Raw genomic sequence first — 22251 nt, 5'->3', positions numbered from 1 at the left:
CAATTGTTCTGGCCAAATCTGTTTAATTTACAGCTGTCAATCTAAAGCCTCCCACGTGGTCTTCAGGGCGGGCGCATCTCGACTAGTTGAATGTGCAACTTTTAGGTGGGCAGTTGCACTTGCACGTGCATGTAGGATACTCAACAGAAAACAACGTCCTGGAAGTCTGGAGGCGCGTCTTCTGTGGCATCCAGATTACTCCCATCTGGTGCAAACCCGGTGCGCGCCGCTGCTGCCTCTTATTCCAGGACTAATTTCAGTCAGCGCTTTGAACCCCGAGCGCACTGCGCTGTGGCGGAGTGTAAGTGAGTGCGTTTAGTTCGAACTTGGAGCCTGAATACGGTTTATATTTTAACAACGCCAAACACAAAGTATTTTGGCCATTTCTGTTCAGCAAGAGGACTTAGAAGTAGGATCGCACCATGGATACGGTCGGCGACTCTATCGGAGAAAGTAAGCCGGTGTGCCAGTGTACCCCCAAGTCCCGGAGCCAGCGATGGGTGCCAGGTTTCCCCATCGCTCTGTGCTTGCTGATGTCGATGAGCTCCATCACCGTGTGTCTTCTGATGAGCTTGAAGACCTATCAGCTGGAGAACCGACTGCAGATGGAGTTGGACAAGGCGTCCATCTTCCAACACCCGAAAAGGGCGTTCGTAAACGAGGATGGGACCCTACTTTCAGAGTTGAGCACCCCAATAGGAAAGCTCGTGGAAGAGGTACGTGTCTGTTGTGGATACGCAGTGATTGTCGTTGATAAATACATGTGCTATGCGTGTGGATGTCTGCTCCCCGTGCCCAAACTTTGCGCAATAACGCAGAACATGTGTAGTGTGCGCAGGCAGACTTGGCAATCGTTGGCAGTTGTACCCTAATTGCCTCCCCACCACCACCCCAAAATCAGTTAATGCACAGTGTTAGGAATTGAAAGGCAACATGCAGCTGGCCAATTAGTTTGCGGTTACGGCGCTTTATGGAGTGACATAACCGCTGATGATAGACACCAAACTAAAATGTTATCACATGGAAAAGAAATTAAGCAAACTCTTCTCATTTGGAGCTGCATATAATAGCAGAAAGATCATGATCTCATAACTGTTACTTAGATATCTTGATAACATTATTTTGTTCTCTTAATCCCAATTTATTCCCATTTAAATTAAACTGAAATCTCATTCTCAAGGAACTGTTAGAGTTAGTGAAACGGTACTATTTTGCAACTGAGTGCATTCATGCATATTTATAATGTACTGGAATTTGCTCTTTCTTTGCAGAAAGTGGTAGCTCTGACGCCAAAAGTGCGGCCAGCGAGGGATGTTGGCCAAGAGTGCTCCTGTCCTCCAGGTACCTGTGTGTCTGTACCTTAAATACCACCTACCAAAACACATAAGCAAAACACTAAAACCCTCCACTCTCAGGTAAACGTTAACGACTGAGCTTGCAAAAGCTTTTGGCAGCCCCCCTCGGACTCTATGTCTGTGTGTATGTGTGTGTACATGTGGAGGATTACAGCCCCCTAAAGCCTGGGGTAGGGCCCGCAGAGCTCAACACTGAGCAGATCAGTGGGACAGATCAGTGGGACTGGGATGTCCATCCCTGAGCCTTTCAGCCTCATGCCACTTTAATAGATTGAGCAGTCCTGTGCCAAGATTGGCCACTTTTGGCGTGTGGTGTTCATTACAGGGCCAGTGATAGTTCCTGGTGTGGAGAACAGTGTGTGATCCACATCATGATACACACACACTCCCCCAGTATACCTCTGAATTAAAGAAAGATATAAGGTATTTCTTTGATTTCTAATTACACTGCAGTTTGGTGTGACTTGCGTGCCAAGAGTGATGCATAAACATCAGCTGGAGTACGCTGCTGCTCAGTGCTGGTTTACACGGAGCATTTGGGCTGAGCTTTTAGAGGGGAAACTGTTCTTTATTGACAGAAATCTTTTGGCTAGCAGCAACAGGATGTGTGAGTGTGTTGAAGTTGGCATTCATGACATTCCAGTTTTATTTTTTTGTGTTTCTTTTTTTTTTTTTTTAACTTGCAACTCAAGTGGAATCTGGCCACAGTTCCTGCTTGGACACACTTTCTTTTCTTGCTTTTTTGTGTAAAGAGGTAAAGCTAGAAGTAGAGTTTTCAAGGTGCTTATTGCAGATTTGGGAAATTGCCTTGCGTGGTTCTTCTTTTTGTTGTTGTTGTTCTTCTCTTTCTCAGTGTTTCTGGGTGTGAATAGCTGTGCAACAATAAGAACAGGTGAAAGCATTCACAAGGGGAATTTCTGGCCCGCTTTCAACACTTTGTGCTTTCCATCCAGAAGCGTGCTCTGCTGAGAAAAGCTTGTTGGTGCTGTCTGCTGGGTTAGAGGAGATACCGATACTGCTTATTTAGGTTTTAGGTTTATTATATATAAATTCATTGAATGCAGTTCCACTCCAAGCACTTTTAAATAAGAGATATGCAGCACACACAGAAATGCAGAGGAGATGTTTTTACTCCATTAGATCTTATTATTGTGTCACACGTTGCCCCTCATTTTCCTATAAATCTCGTAAACTGCTGCATAATCGAGTGGTTTTGGCACTGATACGATCCATAAGAGCTCTTCAGGAGTCTATTTAAAGTCCTCTCTAGATGTGGTGGTTTGTTTTTGTCGAAACAAAAGGCTATTTTGTTTATTGGGGCTTTGATGCAATAGAATGCTTGTGGACATCTTTTTTTTTTTCACGTCTCAGCGATTTGATTGCTCAACACAGACTTGTTAACATTTCTCTATAAAAATGTGTTTATTTCTAAGGAGGGATTTCCAGAAAATAAATGCTTGATTTTCTTCTTCTTTTTGCACGTTTTTATGAAAAGTATCGCGCATTTGTTTGCGTCCTTGGACGAGGGTTTGGGCTTCATGTCGTGGTCACACGTGGTCCTATGCTGCGTGTGTCGTGCAACTCTGAGTTTGTCTCGGAGCCTTTGAGGGGCCGACGGGAAGGGCGGGGGGCGGCTCCTCTCTCTCTCAACGCGACACTGTAAGATAAGACCATCTTCTCCCCTTTGGTACCAACTCTCACCGCTTGAAACTTGATTCTCTTACCAACAGGATCACAGGCCAAGGTATTTCTGCTTGTATGCGTGTGAGACACAAACTACCACACTGCATGAGTGGCATTTCTGCCATTAAGTCCGTGCCCATGCCCTCCACATCAGGGTGCTCACCTTTCACTAAGCATGAGGCCAGGAGCCCAACAGGGGGCAGCAGCTCTGCAGCAGCGTTGGATAGGATGATGCAGAACTCTTGGTTGACACTTTTTAGTTGAAAGATGTTCCTCTAATGAAAAAAAAAGTAGTAAAGTATTGTGAAGGCCAGCAGAACCACTAACTGTAAATGGTAATGTCCCTCAGCCTTTCACTTCAGAGACATTTACCTCCAGCGTCCTCCTAAAGGCAGCAGCACTGGGCTCCTCCTCTGTGTGCTCACAGATACAGCACGGCCAGCCGTTGTTAAGTCAAACTGTCACTAAATGCAGCTCTGCTTACGAGCTTCAGGTGTTTGCAATTAACACCCGCCTACACCCTCAACGCACACTCAAGCAGCACACGCACACAGACGTGCACAAGCATTTGCGTACACAGGCGTTCATTACTTACACATGAGCACAACACCTCTAAGGTGCCCCGACTAATTCGAATCATGTGGGGACAGCATGTGTCCCGCGAGGAAGGAGTGTATTGTCATCTAAGCAAATTGCGCTTAAAAGCTGTTTAACAGGTCTGATACTTAGTAGGGGGCACAAAGTCTGCCAGCACTTTGGCGAGTACCAGCCTGAAAATGACTATAAATAAACCTGAGTCAGCAACCAGCGATGGCTCTGCTGAATGAATGGGTGTTAAAAATATGTTGCTTTATGTGTGCTATGCTTGTTTTCTGCTATACGTGAGGACTGAGCGCCTTCAGTGTGCCTAATGCATCTGTGAGAGTCTGTGGTGTTCTTGTATGTGATGCCACGAGATCAAACCCCTGGTTGTGCAGTCAGATTAGATCCCATGAGATAAGAACAGGTCATTAGCACACTAAATGGGAGCACGGGGCCCCCTATATTCAAGTGTTTGTGCATAGCATTCTCACGTTGATGCATTTAACATGTGCCGATACCAACAGAAGTCCTACATATATATACCCTTGACGCCTTCTGCAGCAGGGTGATGTTTAATCGCCTGAGAAATGCACTACTTCTTGTGTGAAACCCTCCAGCAGTCTGTTGGCGTTAAACATCCCGGCATGGGATCGGCCTCTCACTCTCACTTAAGGGCAGCTGAATGCACTCATTGCCCAGCATCGTGCTCTACCACCTGGAGGCGGGGATGGAGAAAAGTCTTTTGGGAGATGGAGACCCAAAGCGGGGCCAGCAATCACCCCTCCCTTCAGGCTGCATTTTGTTTAAAAGCCATAATAAATCAGACAGGAAGCTTGCTGCTACCTATGCAATGTATTGCCACAGGAAGAACACATATAAGTTTAATTTATTACCACTTTAAAACAATAACAGCAGGAAATTTCGTTTTTGTACGCCATGTTTTAGATTTGTTACACTGTAGCTTTGGGCTGGGACAGCATTAAAATGCTGGACCGGAGCACATAACCAGCTCTTTGTGCACGATTGTGAGTCCTTTGACTTCATGTTTGTACTTGCACCCGTGTATTTCTAGTACTTGTGTTTATTTTGATGTCTGCAGGTACACGGTTTATTATGTCTCGAGGTGACTGAATATATTGCTTTAGGTATCATATGGCATCAATATCATCTCCCCTGTGGCAACAAGTAATAACCTGATGCCACAGGGGAGAGGGGTAAAATGGACAAAATCATCTCTGTCCTGCTGGCACACGGAGTTAAGTGTCTGTACACGCACACTCGTACTTGCAGATATCAGTTGGACCGCAGCATCTTTTTTCCAGCATAAATCTTCTTCTGATCCAGGCAAAGTTGTAGTGCAGAATAAAAATATGTTCTACATCCAGCTGACCTATTTTTTTTCTCTTTGCACCTGTTTTACTTCACACACTGTACTTCTTCATGAGGTGAACATACGAGCTAAATAGATTGACAGTAAGCTATTTATTGAATGTAATTATTTGAAAAGAATATTTCAGTAAGACACCACTGTGTGGTGGTCTTTTATTTGAAAGGAAGTAGAATGTGTCCCTCTTCCCTCCTGTGGTGTCCGACAGGCTGCTTTGCATTTAGGACTACATCCCAAAAGACTACAGACATCATTTTCATATGGACAGCAGCTAAACAGCATTTTGTCCTCAAGTTACTTTTTTGCTTTGGCTGACGTGTCGTTAAGAGGGGGAACAAAAATAAGTGATGTATCTTAATTTTTTCTTATTTGGAAGATGATCTTGGAAGGCTTAAGTGTTCTCAGTTTATTTGTAGGAGGAAAGGGGAATGCTGCTTCTTAGATAGCTGGAGATATTTACTTTGGCGATGGCTACGTCTGCATTGCTGAAGTCATGCGCTGAGTGCAGCGATTGAGTTCAAGAGGTGTTTCTAGATCAAAGCCCTTTAACTGGTAGCCACTGTCAAACAAGTAATTTAGTGAAATAGGCTGCACCGTTAAAAGTTACAAGGGGAAATTGCTGAATTTATTCATTGTAACGGGTTACAGGGAGGACTTTTGCACATGTGAAAAACTTGTAGAAAACCTTTTGTAAAGGGAAGCTGTGTGAAGTCTGGTGCTGTGTGGCTGACTCCAATCAGCAATGCAAGAAGGAAGTCATGAGGTAAATGTATTATCGCCACAGTTGAATGTGTGTGTTTTACAAAAGTACAGTTTGAGAACTCTCAGTTTACGTCTTCTTTACATAACTTTTGGTCTGTATGATCTTGTTACAGCGATCTTGGTAAGCCAGGGTGAGTGCCAGTGCTTCATCTGTTATGTGGCTAAACCAGGATGGTGTCAGTGAGGTGAAGAGACAACTCGTCTCTATGTGAGATGTTCATGTGTTCATGTTCACCAAAACATTTGCATTAAAGTCAGACTGAGGATGAAGTGAAGCACAGCTGGTGGAATCCACTCCAGGTGTGGACATTTTTATCCATGTATCGGCCCTCCTGACCAGGGCCGTGCAGAGAGGTTTAAAGGGGCGGGTGCTCAAAGTTAAAAAGGGGCACATTGAGCCAGGCTGAATAACAACAACACACATTCATCAAGAATCTAATATGGGAAGGGCAGGGCTGTGTTGATCTGAGACTGTAGACATTAAAAAGTCCATAGGAGAGATGGTAGCTGATTAAACAAGTGTCATGAGATAATAACAAAATGCAAAGATTGGTGACAGCGCTTGGAACCATAAGCCAACAAAAAACTGTGAGAAATAAACTCGGCTCTGCCTGTGAATCACTCTTTGCTTCTCTTCTTCCTTCCATCCCATCATTTCATATATCACTCTCCACTTGCTGTCTATGTGAGAACAAGGCACAACTTGCTATTGCAATAAACTATAATCTAATTATCCACACCTAACAACTCTTGCACTTAATCTATAATAAAATGATGACAGAAAAATGTTATAGCACTGCCTTTAGTAGCCTCACACAGCTCCTACTGTTTCCTCCTCATGTCCTTACCAGCCATGTCTGGACAATGTTATATCATGAGTAATATTTTTTTTAAAAATCCATCTAAATAAAACAAACACATGCACATACACACAGGGACATTTTAGACCTTCTTCAGAATACTGTATATACTGTGGGCATCATGGTGCTGATCCAGAATCCTTACATTATTATTTATTACTAGAGCTACAATAATAAAGCAATGAGGAGGGGGAAGTAATAAATATGAAATAATGTATTTATGATGATTCCATTTGTTTCACTATCCACTCTGTGCAGGAGCAAAGCTTATTACATTTTTAAACTGTAGAGATACAATAATTTTACTGCTGTAAAATCCAAATTTTGTCTTATTTAAAATATAAATCTAATATAATCTGCTTCTTAATGTATGTTCTTTAAAATACAGCGTGTGTTTTTTAATATAATTATAATAATGCATAATTATGTGGACATGCATATTAGATCGTTTTTAGTGAAATATAATCCCTCCAGAAAGGCAGGAAAAGCCCGGAAACTTACTTTAAAACTAAATATGTTCCCTAAAACGATGACAGAGCTACAGACCCATGACAGCCTTACACAGGTAGCCAGCAGCTATGACCAGCACTACTTGTGCAGTTAATAAAAGGACAGGTAATGTTTGTCGCGCTGTTGTACACACAGCACGCTCGTTTGTTTCAGTTCGTCAGTTGCAACAAGACAGCTTACCAACGTGTACATAATAAGCTAATACTCCTGTGTGCTGTACACTACAGTGTACGCTGTACACCTACTTACTGGTTTTGTCGCATCAGTCTGTGTCTCTGAGTTAACTTGTGTTTCTCCTACAGCTCTGGACCGCAAAAAATGCGCGTGCTCTTTGTGAGCTCGTTCCCGGCTCGTAACCAGCGCGTTCTGCCGTCAAGGGCGATCATTGGTTAAATGTGATCATGTGACAGATGCAAGCCAGATCCTTTTATTTAGCAAAACTGTGATTAATAGTTAAATATTATTGTTGAGGGGCACAGACAGGACTCCGCACACACACACACATTAAAATTTTTTTTTTTTTTTAAAAGTTGCCTCAACAAAAGGGCACTTTGGGCACCCATCAGGAAAGGGGCGGGTGCTCAAGCTCCTCTAGCCCCCCCCTCTGCACGTGCCTGCTCCTGACCATTGATTAGCTCACACACACACTCACACACTTGCACTACATAACCACAGAGAAAACGTCCACACGTCTCCCCTCTCTGTCTCTCAGCAGCTCTTTTTATTAAAGTTAGCTTTGTGAAACCACAACGTTTAACAGCGGGGCCAACATTCTTCCTGGCTGGACACAGGCCGGCCAGGCGGCAAGGCCCACGCGGACCCCAGGAGAACGAAGAACCGTCTGAACGCAGCGATCCGCCCTGGGATCGTAGTCCCGATTCACAATAAAGGTTTCTGGATGCAATTATCTGCTGGCATGTTATCATATTATCTGTCAGAATTGACCGAGGCCATTAAAAGCAGGAAATGATGTGAAGCAGTTAAAGGAGGAAGCACAGATTCTGGCTTATTTAAAGAACTTTGCATCCATGTGTACATATTTAAGCATCGTCACCTCTTGGCTAGTAGGAGGAATATCACCTGTTTTGAATGTTGTCAGCCCAATAAATAGCTGGAGCCGGCTAATGAGCAACAGCTATTTAAGGACATGTTTATGTTTATATTTATAAGTGTTTTTCTAGACAAGTAAGAGAGCTGAGAGCGGTTTCTCAAGCGCGGCACAGCAGTGGTGCGAGGGCGTAAAATAAAAGAATAAGTTTTGAGCACAACCCCAACACAAACATAAATTAGATGTTTGTTTTTACCACAGATGGACACTGAATTAAAAATAAAAATCTGCATTTTTGAGGTTTATTGTACGTTGTGAACTGAATCAACAAGCTATTTTAAAATTGCTTTACTTAAACATCTTTTAACATCAAGTGCTACATAAAAGAAAAGTTCAAGCGATTCCGTGGGGAATATAGAGTAAAATATCAATCATTTCAAATGCACATGGCATCAAAGTACAGCTAGACTTTGAAGAACATCTGATGTGCTGCTTTTCACACAGTAATGCTTTGTCTGATGGGCATGATTTGAAAACAGCCATTGTTTGCAGCAGACCAGCGTGCATCAAAAGCATCAAATGTTGTGTTAAACCACAGGGATGTAATTCATTTCTTTAGCTCTGGATTGATTTAGGAGCATCACCACAGAAGTATCCATGGTGTTTCTTTGGCTGGAAACTCAGCAGATGGCCTTTAGAAGATTGCTTTAAATGCAAAACAGCACTTATTATAGCTATTGAGTATTTCTAGTTTATCTATATTAGATATTCTGTTTTTTTAAGATGTGTTTGGGGCTTTTTGTCTCATATTTTCTTTCATAATAATCAGTGATGGGAAAAAAAATACATTTTTCTTCAGGGAGTCCATATTTTCAGGACAAGCAAGTATGGCTTTGCAATTAGCAGCTGCAGGAACTTGCAGAGTGGTGCAGAGCAGACACGCAGTGCCAAATGTGGAAACTATTATCGTGTTTTCTTTAATTATCACAAGTGGCAGGTGACAAGGTGAATAGCCTTTTAATAGGGGAGCAAAAAAGCTCTTTAACACCACCATGTGGGCTCCTGCTGGCTGACCGCACCGTGATGATGAAAACAGCCCCTTTCTGTGCTACAGTATGAACCTGTTTTATATTAATTTAATTGATTTGTGTTAATTATTTCTCTGTATTCACAAAGATCTGAAACACCTCATGGTGATGTCTTTTGAAGTGTGTTTTCATTGGAATGATAGTGTCACTCTTAACCTCTATTAAAGAATAAAGATCAACAGAAATGAGTATCCCATATCAGCCCTTCTGCATTTTTACAGCTCAGTTAATCTGTCAGGAATGTAACAAGGCTGACCCCAGCTGCGGGACGACACCCGTGCAAACACACCTGGATTTATTGGGCAGTTAGCATCTCTGGACATGAACCCAGACAAGCAGATATGCAGGGATGGTGCAGAGGATACTGGTTATCCTTCCAGACGCAGACTGGTAATAACAGTCAGGGTATATCTCTCTTTGGGAGTCACAGAACGGCTGTTGGAGATGTGAAGAAGAGCACTGGTGATCCAGATGGTCTCGCTGTGGCAAACGTGCTCCTGCTCAGTGTAAAAGCCCCTGGATGGACTCGCCACTCTCCCGGCACCTCTTTAATGAGCTGAGCTCATAAAACTGGGCTTGAAACCTTTGAACGGGCCCTCGGCACCACCGGCGCATGTTATTCTGTCATAGCAGGGAGTGCAGTATAGTTCTCAACAACTTAACACCCCCACTTTGAGCAGCGGTTTATTTACTTGTCTCAGGTCTGCTCTCGCTCTTTCTCTCTATGTTTGACCTCTCCAAATATGTCCTTCTGTCTGTTATTTCCCCACATCCCTCCCCATGTCTCTGTTTCCTACGTGCAGCCCCCTCCCCCATCATTCTGCTCAATATTTATGATTTCAGGAGTTTATATTTAGCTCACGATCTGGTTGGTCTGAGGCTGCTGTACATCCACAGTGGGTCAGTCAGTGTATACATTAACCCAGAGTTCAGCCAGAAGTGAGGCGGGGGAATGGAGCTTGTTATCACACATGCTGTAAACAGACGATGAGGAGATGCAGGGGGACTTTCACGGGAAAAGTGGGGAGTCCCTGAAGGTACCGGCCAAGGTTGTCTTGTATTATAGCTACTGGTGAAGAGGAGCAGTAGCTGTTAAAGGCTATAATCTGCTGACTGAATGATTGCATTTCTAATAAGATGAACAACACGAGCTGGGGTTTTATTTTTTAGGGTTGGTTGAAGAAAAAAAATAATAATGGCAAAAGTTAGCCAAGCAAAACTCGCAGTCATTCTGCTCTCATGTTTACAACCATATGTAACACATGCAGGGCTTAAGACTAAGCCACAGTGGCTGCAGTAAAACGATCAGCATCACTCTATGTGAAATGGCGTGTCCCGCCGATGGAGTCATTTATCTCTCTGAGGTTTCTCTTCACTGATTTGAGGATTTCGCGCGCAGTCGTACGCCAACCCGACGTACCAAAAATGACCCCGTAGATCTGATTGCCGGCCAAGCTTGGGCAAAAGCCCGTACGTGTTCAAGCTGTATGTCTCTACGTGGGATTTTGGGTGAATGTTTTTCCAGCAGGCCTCAGGGTGAAGCAATGTGATAATTGGAGCTAAACATGTGTTTATGTGCACGCGCACACACACACACACACACACACACACACACACACACACACACACACACACACACACTTGATTTGCTGCTATTAAATTGAAACACTTGATTTGTATCAAGAATGCTGCTGCTGCTGCTGCTCACTCTCTAACTGCTTGTTCTGGATGGAGGCACAGGTGGAGGTGGGGTGGGAGGGGGGCGAGGAAGGAGGAAATGGAGAAACTTGGAATAGCACAATATATTGCACATGTTGAAACTTTTTTTATCAGCGTTCCATCTGTTTTTTACATACTGAGCAAGCTTGTGTGCGAGCGTATGCTTGTTTTGTGCGCGTGTGCGTGTCTATATGTGTGGGCTCACCTTGCGTGTGTGTTCCCCACATTTCTGCATACCACCCGACAGCCCATCTCCATTGCCAGCCTCTGCAGGGACTTCTTATCTGCATATTTGCTGTTCCACTCAGGAATCATAAACGAGTCCTGAGTGCATTTTGGGAGCCAGGAGAGTATATCACAGATGTCCAGTCAGCTTGGGTTACACATGGAATATCTGACTTGAACATGTGGACAATCTATCAGGTCTACCATCTCTTTCCTCTCATTTTCTCCCTGCCTGCATCCAAATTTTGTTTCTCTTACTTGTTTTTCTTACTTTTCCCTCTCAGTATTTAGCACGCACAGACGGAGCATCGGAAGTATGTAAAAAGGATCCAATCAGCCTGTTTGCTAATTTTTGTCTCACAGTATATTGTTTCTAGGGTTGCAGCATCAATGCACATCAATAGGAAGAGGCTCGCAACCCATTTAAACATAGAACCACAAAACAGCACAGATGCATGCTCACGTTTTTGTTTTTTTTCCACTGTCACTCTTTTGCTTGCTGCTGTTACTCCTTAAAGCCGGGGATTCACACTAGGAACTGAGCAGTCTCCACTTTAGCTCTGTTTATTTACTCTGAGTGTTTTCTCGCTTTCATGTGGTTCTGATGTGTGATCTGGAACAAGGACAAAGACTGGGATGAGTGGAGAGAGCGGGGAGAACAAGACAGCAGCCCGAGGAAGCGCCAGAGAGACTAATGTGTGCAATGTGATTCCCATGAATGGGATTTAAGATGTGAAGTAGACAAATGAAACCAGTCTTTCTGTCACTTTAAATTGCTCTCTGTCCTTTACCAATTAGCAAATATGGTGTTACTGCAACACTCTCTTGGCATGCAGCATTGCCCTGCCTGGAGCTCCATATGATTCCTTTTACACTCGGAGCACAGATTGGCTGTTTTTAAACCAAAAACGAATGTATACACATCTATAACCGCTCAAACTGGATCTTAAACAGGCAACGTGTTTATAACGCGCAACGAGCCAGTAAGGAGATCTGACCCAATTCAAGCTGCTCATCATAAAACGCGCTGAGCGTCGGAGCCAAACCACCAGCGAAAAGCGATTCTCTAGTGTACTTTTAATTGGAAGAATTGGCTTGACATGCGGTGTTATTGTCTACGAAGGGGGAGGAGGGGAAAAAAAGAAAAAAAGCTGGCGCAGATGAGAGAAAATTGCGGTTGTTCAAATGAGCGAGGAAAATTAAGATGTTATGGTATGAGGCTGGAGATGGGAGGTAGGATTTCTAGCTTGTGGATTTTTGTCTGGGTGTGTGTTTTTACAGAAGAACAGTGGAATTTATTAGATTTTTAAAAATGGTTCTGATGAAAGCTAATACAAGCCTAACCGGTGAAAACCAGCTGACTGCAGGTACAGCTGCTGTGCTCTAAAGTCACACCTCTGACACATTTTTCAGTTTCTAAATCGCGTTTAGTCGGCTGCCGTAGCGAGCTCTGATCTGTCGCTTGTTAGTGAGGCCTTGTCTGCCTGTTAACACATCCAAATCTGTTTCACCTTGCTGGTGGAAGCCTTAAGATGCACTCACAGCCAAGCACCCTGTTTTCGTTTTCTGGTTGCTTTCTCCTGAGGTTGTATGAATAGAAAAAAAACACAATACCATTTTTGGTGCTCTCATTCTCCTGTGAAGAGCCAACCTACTGTAACTTCCAGAAAACCCCAATGCCATTCTATTTTTCTTTTGCTAGTGTACCTGGCTCATTCGGGAAACAGGAATGTGACTGACTCTTTTTAACAAGCTGGTTTCTTGGAGACAGATTTCCTGGCGCCATGGAGCTCTCATTTATTTATTCGGGGCAACAGGTTTGATCAAATCAGACAGACCTGACGAGCGTCTCTCACGTGGCACATCAGCTGGACAGCCCGTCATCTTGCCCGACCCTTTAAACTGCATTAACATTCATTCAGTCTGTCTCTGTGTCCTCCTCTATTGAGAAGACAGACAGTGGTAAATGGAGCGTAAGTGCACTGATGCTTGTCTTTCCTGTGCAAGGTTTTTTCCTCAGTGCACCTCTGAATGCTTGTTTGTGTGTATGTGTGAGAGAGAGAGGAATAGTCCACGTGCAGAAAAACGCAGAGGGAGGGTGACTGGCTGCAGGACACGCTGGGGGTAGGAGGGTGTCAAAGTTTGTGTGCTCTCCATACAAACAGATAAAGTCTGAATGGGGCACAGTTGCAAGCCTCCCCGCTGCCCCGTTTCTCCCCATTTTCTCCACGTCCGACTATTTCACCTCCTAACGTCTTTGTTTTTCCTACTTCACCTCATCTTTTTCGCTCCCAGGAATGTTTCAGCATAATACTCCATCTATTATCTGTATTTTTCAAACATTATCCTCATGTTGGGAGTTTCCTTTGTGGTGTCTCTCCTCCTGTTCTTCACTTTACTGCCTCTTCCCCATCTGCCTCCTCTCGCCTCTTTCCCCCTCCTCACTGCAGGACCTCAGTAAAGTGGGGTCAGCCTTTAGCATGTAATGCTGTGTCTTTCCTCTTGTTTCTCCCCTGCTCTTTGACTACTTCATTAATGCTGGCCTCTCCAAACTGGCCGATTGCCTTTCATGTTTTCCCCTGGGTCATGGCCTAGACATGACAGTAGGCCTAACATTTCAAAATAAGGCCTCTCCACCGGGACATGTCAGGTTTTTCACTGAATTTATGTATATTTGTGTCTAACGGGATTAGGACAGAGCAAAAAGAAAAAAAATCTTACAAACATCTGTGCTTGTTATCTTTTTTTTAACCTGATTTAGTGTCACCGAGTGGAGCCATTGTGGGTTGTGCCATTCATCAGGAGAGAGAGGTTGAATTTCTTTGAAAAAAAAAAGAAAGAAGAGTTTATACTTAACGGAGGAGGAAAGTTAGAAAACGGGGAAATGTGAAACCTGTCATTGTATGCTGTCTTGGAATAATTGTCACGTATATTTAGCACATTGAGACACAAAGACAGCTGTTGTTGCCAGCTCACTTCTATTTTGGCCCTGCGTCCGTCCCTCCTGTCATTTTAACTGGGCCCATATCTGTAAATAGTCTGTGCCGCTGACAGGCTCTTCACACAGATCACACGCCACACCAAGATCTTATCTTTTAATATTAATAGAAGCCAGACTTTGGGGATCTAATAACCCAAATTAAACTGAACACAGTCGAAATTCGCTGCTGGCCCCGGCACACATCAGGGGTTTAGTTTATCCGGGATCTTGCGTCCAGTAATAATCCTTAGCCTCTAACCTTGCAACCTCTTCACCTTTTAGTAACAGTGGAGCCCCACAATCTCTCCTTCAGTAAGCTTCAAAACCTAAACAAGGGCACTCCTCCACCTTTTAATCTACCTCCACTAAAAACACCCGGTGTTATCTCTGGGAGCTGAACGCCATCATCAGCACCTCTGCAAACCTCTCTCACCATGGCTCTGGGTGGGGGGAGTGTTTAAATTAGGGGAGAAGAAACTACAGTCATAACATGTTTGTAAATGTTTAAAGTTTCTGACAGATGAATGTCTGAAAAATGCATAAATATAATAGATATCACAAAATTGTGTGTGAAAACTATATCTGAACTCTTTTCCCCATAAAGACAACATCTGACAACCTCCCCAGTACCCTAAGTGACATAAATGAGTCACTTAGGGTACCAAAGTGACTCATTTATGTCACCAAAGCTGTGGTTTGACAACCATTAGAATAGTTTCCGAAGGTAGCTACACAGAGACCACCCTTAATGAAGTCTGATGTACACCCAGACAATTTCTTCTATAAGGAGGCCTGAAATGTGACAGAAACTGCTCAGTTCAGAGAAGAGCTTCAAGGGTTACTCCCACAGACATTCATGGAGTAAAGAGTTTAAAGGAAGCCAGGTCTAATTTAAACATTACTTGTTTTGTTTTACCAGGAGGGAGCTGGTCCCTATAAGTTCTTCTTAGTGCTGAGATTTTAGTTAGAAGTGGAGCTCACAGTTCAAAACACCTAAAAGACATGTAAATGAGACTTGAAGCCAATCACCTCTCAGCTTTTGGCCTGAATCTACCACCTTTACTGTGCAGACATCCATGCAAGAAGAAGGATGAAGATAAGGGTTGTTTGTCTCTATAGGGTGGAGGGGTGAAGGAGGAGGAGAGGAAGAACTTGGAGGGCTGTCAGGGTTCCACGAAGGATCTGATCAGGCTGCTTGAGGGGGGTCAAGGGAGCCTTTCCTAACAAAACAGATCAGATGACTTGGCATTTGGTCCTGAAGTTGTCCATTCATCTATCTGTCAGTCTTTCTGTCTGTTGGGTTATGTGGGTCTGCCAACCATCAGTCATCATTCACTCAGTCTCCCACACACTGACCTGGCCCCCTCAGTCCAGTATCCTGCCTCTGGCACAGTTGCTGGACTCGGCTGTGGTTGATGTTGAAGTTGGAGCTGAATTGAGTTAGCCAAACTGTTTTTGGATCCTCGTGACATGAAACAAAAGGGCCCCCGAGGAGAACATTGAACCTGGTTCCAGAGAGCAAACAAATATGTTTCGACGCAGGGGCCCACATGCACAGGTATATGGATATGTACACAAAGGCAGGGCTTACGTGCCAATAAAAACAGATACACATCCACGCAGAGCCATGCTGCCATATGTGCGTTTGATGGAAACACACGTAGATTTTGGATACGATCCAACAAACCCTTGAGGGATTTTCAGCTCCACTCGACTCCAGGACACACTCAAAAACGCAGTGACAAAACAAAGAAGCATTAACCATCAAGCAGGAGCCATAGAAAGAAGCAGGAGAACGCCGTCTCTCCCAATCCCAGTTTTCCTATTTTTCCCTTGAGGGACATGAAGTGAAACTATCATTTGTTCCCTCTCCCCTCATCTCAGCCATCGTTTGTCCCTCGATCTCCTCTTCAGCTAATTCTGATATTTTATATGTTTGAATTCACAAAAAAATCCTTCATGCTGGAGACCCACACGATGCCCTTCTCTCCTCCTGGTTGTGATTCTACGTGTGGTATTGGGCTCTTTAGTCTTGTGTACTGCGGTGTCACTTTTGTGCTTTGTGGTATGGTGTTGCGGTAACACCGAAGGGACATTGGGCAGACAGGCTGAGCAGGGTTCGTCTTCAAAGTGAATTTTTAAAAAGTCTTCATTGTTTTTCATTCACGTCTCTTACACACGCTGACATAAACGGACATATGTGCACACTTAAGGTAGGCTGATGTTCCTGTCTCCAATTAGGTGCTTTTTTTGGTGGGGGGGGGGTTTTTGCAAGTGCAGCCCATGTGTGCATAGTATTTCTCTACCTCTGCCTATGGAGGCATGCTCACACACTGCAGACAGCTCCAGGGAAAGCTTCAGTAACTCGCACCCTCAACAAAAGAACCTGCAGCTGGCTGTCCCTGTCAACAGCAGGGCCTCCTCAATTGAGTAAGAATGGGAGACGTCTAGAATATCATTTTAAATGTCTGGAACATAAGACATGACGTCGATTATGGTGTATTGCTGTCAGAAGAGTGCAAAGGCAACCAAAACCCATGAATTGTGTTGTCTTAATGATAATGGGGCCGTTAGTAATGTGCTATCTTAGCTGTGTGGACCGGACTACAATTATTCAGTAACTGTCAGATCACCTGCTGGATCCTAATGACTTTGGTGATCTTCCAGTTTTCTTCATGCCACCGGGAAGTTTGTGGCTTTGAGTAAAATGTCTCAACAACTATTGGATGTCTTTTCACAAAATTTGGTGCAGCTGTTTTGTCTGTGTAGTGCAAATTTGCAGATGTTAGCACACTATTACACCAAACTAAGTTAGTGATAATGGTAAACATACAGACCGAACACAATTTGTAGCTCATGGGTAAATTTTGCTTGAAGAAGGTGCCTCCTGTGGGAATGCACTATAACAGGCTGAAGAACTAAAGTCTTCATAAGCTGCCAAACACAAACAGCGGTTTGGCAACAATAATACACACAGCATGAACACAGTTCAATTCAGTTTTATTTTTATAGTGCCAAATCACAACAACAATCACTTCAAGGTGTTTTGTATTGTATGCTAAAGACCCTACAATAACACAGAGAAACCCCAACAATCACATGACTGCCTTTGAGCAAACATCTAGTGACAGCAGGAAGGAGAAACTCCCTTTAAACAGGAAGAAAGCGGCAGAACCAGGCTCAGGGAGGGGAAGCCATGTGCCACGACCAGTTGGGGGTGAGGGGAGAGAGACAGGGCAAATATACGCTGTGGATGAGCGTCAGAGATTTATAATAACTAATGATTAAAAGTCCTGTAGAAACACGTGTGTCATGGGAATGCCCCATGAACTAGGCATATTGCAGTGTGACTAAGGGAGGATTCAGGGTCACGTGATCCTGCCCTAACTATAAGATTTATCAATAAGGAAAGAAATGTGACACAAGGACCCCTGTGTTCACTGTGCTTACATGTGCAACAGGAAGTCAGATATCCAGAAGTCATTGTCAGGTTATCGTATTTCCGAGATGAGAGAAATCGAAAATAATCTGATGTGTTAAATCTGTTGGTTTTTCAGTGTTTCAGGCCTTTGTTTCACATAGTTTACATCCCAGCATGTAAAATTATGGATTTGATGTTTTCATTTTGCAGTATACCACCATTTTTTTTTAAAAATCTTCGATAGTTAATAAAAAAAAAACCCCAATCGCTTTTGGTTTTCAGTATCTGCTGTAATTAACATAACTGAACATCATGTCTCTACAAAAATCTTCCTGCTCTGACCACATTCTCATGCTTTTAACAGCTTTTTTTCATGCTTTTATATCGAGGGTTAAACCGATCTCGAGCCTAAACCCACTTTAAGAGTCAGTCCTCCTTCAGCCTCGGTTTTTGTTGGTTTTTCAAACCCTTTGCTTGACTGGCTTAGGCAGAGTGAGATTTAGCCAAACCACCGCTGTCAGATTCAATCCACAGGATCTCAGTTGTCATTTGATTGCTGCTTTGGATTTTTTTTCTTTCCTTTTTGGTCATGATTCAGTCAAGATGTTTCCACTGCAGAGGACTTTAACTGTATAATGTTGTAATGATTTTGCCAGCACATTAACTTGACTCCGCACACACCTGCAACCAGATGGGGAGAGGTGGGATTCTCATTGGCTGTATTAAGGGGTTGTTTTGTAACTGATCTCCTGCCTGTTCGCTTTGTTGTTTTATGCTTTATGTTGCCAATCTCTCCTTTGTTCTGTTTCGCCTCTACTCTCATCTCCTCTCTGCTGCTCGGCTGTCCTCTAAGTGGGAATACAGATGTCAAAGCCATTTGCTGCATTCCCTGTGTTGGTGACAGGGGTGTAAAAGGGGGGGACAGTAAAAGTCAAAGACCGCTGTTGAACATGATCCTCAATGTGCCGTTAACCATAATCTGACCTGATTTGATCTTTCCTTCCACTCCTCCTTCCAGCTTTCCTCTCTCTTTACTGCTTCCTCGCCTTTTCTCCATCATTCCCCCGACTCGTCCCGTCTGCCACTCTCTTACTCAGTCCGTCTGCAGATAGAAAGATAATATTCAAAAATGTCTGTGGTTGCTTAATACGGTTGAAAAGGCAAATAATGACAGGTTATGGTCATCTGTAAAAAGAGATGTTTTTGATATTTCTGGCAGTACAGAATGAAATTGTGCCGTTCTTTGCAGAAAAACCACAACCAGTAGATGCCCCAGGCGAGTTTAAACCAAATACTGAAGATGATTTGATTTTCACTTTAATCCACATTTACTATTTAGAGAGCGGGGCTTGTTCTTTTCCATTCACTTACTCCATCCTCTGACCCCAACAGACCTTAGTGTCTTAGCAAGCATCTCTTTTTTCCACTCATTTCCTCTACGACTATCATTCTATTGCCCCCCAGGGTATTTTGTGTCCACACATCCCTTGAACGTGGTCTCTCTTTCGCCTCTTATAGCCCACATGTGTCACCAGACACTCTGGTGTTATCCTATTAGCACACTAAGTAGCCCTCTCGAAATTCCTCTGATAGTTTTTAATGAAGCCACTTGCTCTGGGCATCAGAGCAGCAGTTTTAAATTTAGGCTTTCAGTAACCATGTGTCTTACTACTGTCAGACGGCAGGCAGGAGCATGATGTACAGCTGGTGTAAAGTTAGCACCCTGATGATCCAATCCAGACATGGAGATGAGAAGGAGATCATCACCAGAGATGGCTGGTAATAGATGCATCAGTGGGATGTATGGATAAACAAAGGTCTGAAATGAAGGCAGCTTGTCCAGAGACCGAGGAGGCCAATCATGAGAGGAATCGGGTGGTCGTGACCCTCGACAGGTGTGGGGAGTGGATGGCATTGTTGAAGCATTCATAAAGGACCTAAAAAAGACAGGAGATATAGGAAGGAGATGCCCCACTGAGGGGGAAGCTCACACATCAACAGTTCATCAACACTTAAAGCCTAAGAGGCTTATGAAGACATTTTTCACATTTATTTCCCTTCTTCTCTCATCCTGCCAACACATCATTCAGCAAATCTTGTATATCCAATGTTTTCTCAGTCTGTATATGCTATATTTGAGTTATGCTAATGAGAACTTGCCCTGCCAGAAGAAGAAGAAAAATATACTTCATAGCTGAGCACTTTCCAAACAGTCTGAGACTCCTGCTGCTTGTGGGGCTTTTTTGTACCGAATAAACGGATAGACAGTCACTGCTCGAATGACACCAAAGTTCATAACTAATAATAAAAAAATTAGAGCTCAAAAAAGTTGTTTAAAATAATCTTAGGATCAGTTCGGAACTCTGCTGGGAATTTTTTGAAAGAAAAATGGCGAACATTACTTCTGCTTGTTTTTTGCTTTGTGAAATTCTTTACCTGAACTTCTTTCATAGACAAAGCATTTTATATTAAAAAATTATAATTATTGATTAGTTGAAGCAGTAACTGTGAAAAGTCATTAAGCAGGTTTTTAAATTAGATATAAAAACTGAGGTATTACTACATCAACCTGCTGAAATGGTACTTTTTAGGATGTGTTTCACACTCTTCTCCTTCCACCATGACAGTTCTGTGTAGAAATGAACAAACATCTGGCTTTTCATTGTTGATTTTCATAAATAGGTCAGCAAATAGGACCAAAACCTAGTCCTGTTGTAGAGTACGATTGTTATTGCTACAGTATCTTCTGTTTGCGTGCAGCTAATTCAAATGAATGAACTGGGCAAAGAGAAACAAGGCCCATCCACATGGTGGTAACCCTTTGAAGGAAGCATCAGGCTGTGGTGAATGTGGGGCCGTAGGTGTTGGAGGGGTCTGCAAAGAGAGGATCTGGCAAGTCTTCACTGATGCCAGGCACCAATGGGAATGTTGGGAATGCTGGGTGTCCTTCACAGTGACCCATGTGTGTGCGTGTGTGCAAGAGAGATAAGTGGGAAATGTGGGGGAATAAGCGAGTGTCCTTGAAGAGTGTATAAGGTGCACTGTATAAACACCAGCAATACTCCAGTTGGGCTAAATGCACTAATAGATTTTCCGTGCCGTGCAGTCGCAAAGAGCCTCATCATACCGAGCTTGTAGGGCATCTAGCCTCCTGTGTTTGGGGTTTAAGGCAGAACTAATTCAAGTTTTCATTAAAATTCTCACTCTATATTTGTCTGTCTGTGAACCGCTAATTAGAAAATATCTCAGGGAATCATGATCGGCCTGGACGCCAAATTTGGGCTATGAAATTGAGAGCAGATGTTTATAGTCTAATTAAGTCAAATATTTATTTCTTTGACATTTTGGTCTCTTTTGTTGTGTTGTGCTAACCCCTTATAGTCGAGCAGTCAGCAAAAAAAAGTTCAAAGCAGTTACAGAGTGGAAAAATAGACAGCTACAATCTTCTCAGGGCATTTAAAGGAGCTGTGTTATGGTAATTTGTCTCTGTGATACCCCTATGCATGGTAAATCCAGGTTTTGTGTTTAGCATCCATCACGTTCTTATCAGACCTGTTGGGGTGTACCGCTTCCTGATTGATTGGTTGCTCGTGCTAAGTGGAAGCTGCAGAGTTTTTTGGGTTTTTTCTTTTTTTGTACGGACAACCCGGAAAAAGACAAAGAAAAGAGCCAGCAAAGGAGTAAATGTGGCACAGAGATCGCTTTCAGGAGCATTAAAGCTCTGGAGTGTCTTGCACCAGAGGAGTGAAGGCCATGTTTAGAAAAGTGTGGAATGCTTTGGCCCGTTATTGTCCCGCTGGTCTGGTGATGGCGGTGTCAGGTTAACTGTGAGCCTGAGTTGCTCGCATTCCCATCGTCCCCTCCCTAAAAACACCCAGCCATCCCAGCCCAGCTCTGGGACTGGATCCTCAACTCATCTGCTGTCATTGTCTCACAGGCTTCTCGTTCATCATATAGAGACAGGTATGCTAAGCCTTCTGCCCACATTAACATTCATCGGATGTCAGTGGGTGTAAGGTGGGAAGGACAGAGTCACCTTTTCCAAGTCTTCTTCTTCTTCTTCAGACAAATGGATAAACATTCAGGCTGACAGCCAGACAGATAACAAACTCTGGCTTATCAAGGACCCGTGAAACAAAGCCACTGGAAGGAACTCTGCATATTTTAGGCTCACCATAGTCCTCATATACAAAAGCACATTTGTATGTGACCATAACCTTAAACATGCACACACACACACAGTCGCACAAGCTATTCTTGTCTGAACCACTCATCTGAAAAAGTGCCGAGCTGGTTATGTTACACTGGGACGGGCTGTGGAGGATTTGAAGGTCAGATGTTGAAGCAGGATAACCTCTCAGGCAGTTTAATGTCACTGTCATTGTTGTTGGCTCGGTACCGTGCTGCTGACTGCACGACTTCTAATAAAGTTAAACTTGCCCATTATGGGAATAATTGTTCTGCTTAGGCGGAATGTGGGCTCAGTCTGTGTGTGGCCGGGCATCGCCTCCCTCCAATGTAGCTCTAAATGCTTCACTTCCCTCGGGGAGGTTTGTGTTGCTCTGCTTCTCTTTGCCTTCGCACACACAAACACACACACACACACACACACACGTTGAGCCTCGAGGCTG

At 43.5% G+C, this 22251-nt stretch overlaps 1 protein-coding gene and 1 long non-coding RNA gene across 2 annotated transcripts in view; one reads left to right on the top strand and one right to left on the bottom strand.

The window, feature by feature from the left end:
- Positions 1 to 105: 105 nt before the first annotated feature.
- LOC102778355 (uncharacterized) overlaps positions 106 to 22251 on the top strand; it is a 130634-nt gene continuing 108488 nt past the window's right edge. Inside the window, exons 1-2 of the mRNA XM_087849225.1 lie at positions 106 to 716; positions 1272 to 1341. Coding sequence (XP_087705351.1) covers positions 423 to 716; positions 1272 to 1341 — 364 coding nt within the window. The 5' untranslated portion in view covers positions 106 to 422. The remainder of the gene's footprint in view (positions 717 to 1271; positions 1342 to 22251) is intronic.
- LOC118454748 (uncharacterized) lies at positions 18448 to 19055 on the bottom strand. Its single transcript, XR_004843882.2, has 3 exons — positions 18992 to 19055; positions 18605 to 18722; positions 18448 to 18509 (listed from the first exon to the last, which is right to left on the bottom strand). It is a non-coding gene; the product is annotated as an uncharacterized LOC118454748 (long non-coding RNA).

The sequence above is a fragment of the Neolamprologus brichardi genome, chromosome 2, assembly GCF_056152115.1.
Source record: "Neolamprologus brichardi isolate AB-2024 chromosome 2, ASM5615211v1, whole genome shotgun sequence".
In the NCBI taxonomy this organism is placed as follows: domain Eukaryota; kingdom Metazoa; phylum Chordata; class Actinopteri; order Cichliformes; family Cichlidae; genus Neolamprologus; species Neolamprologus brichardi.
Note: the sequence above shows the minus strand (reverse complement) of the source record. Positions and strands in the feature narration are given on the sequence as shown.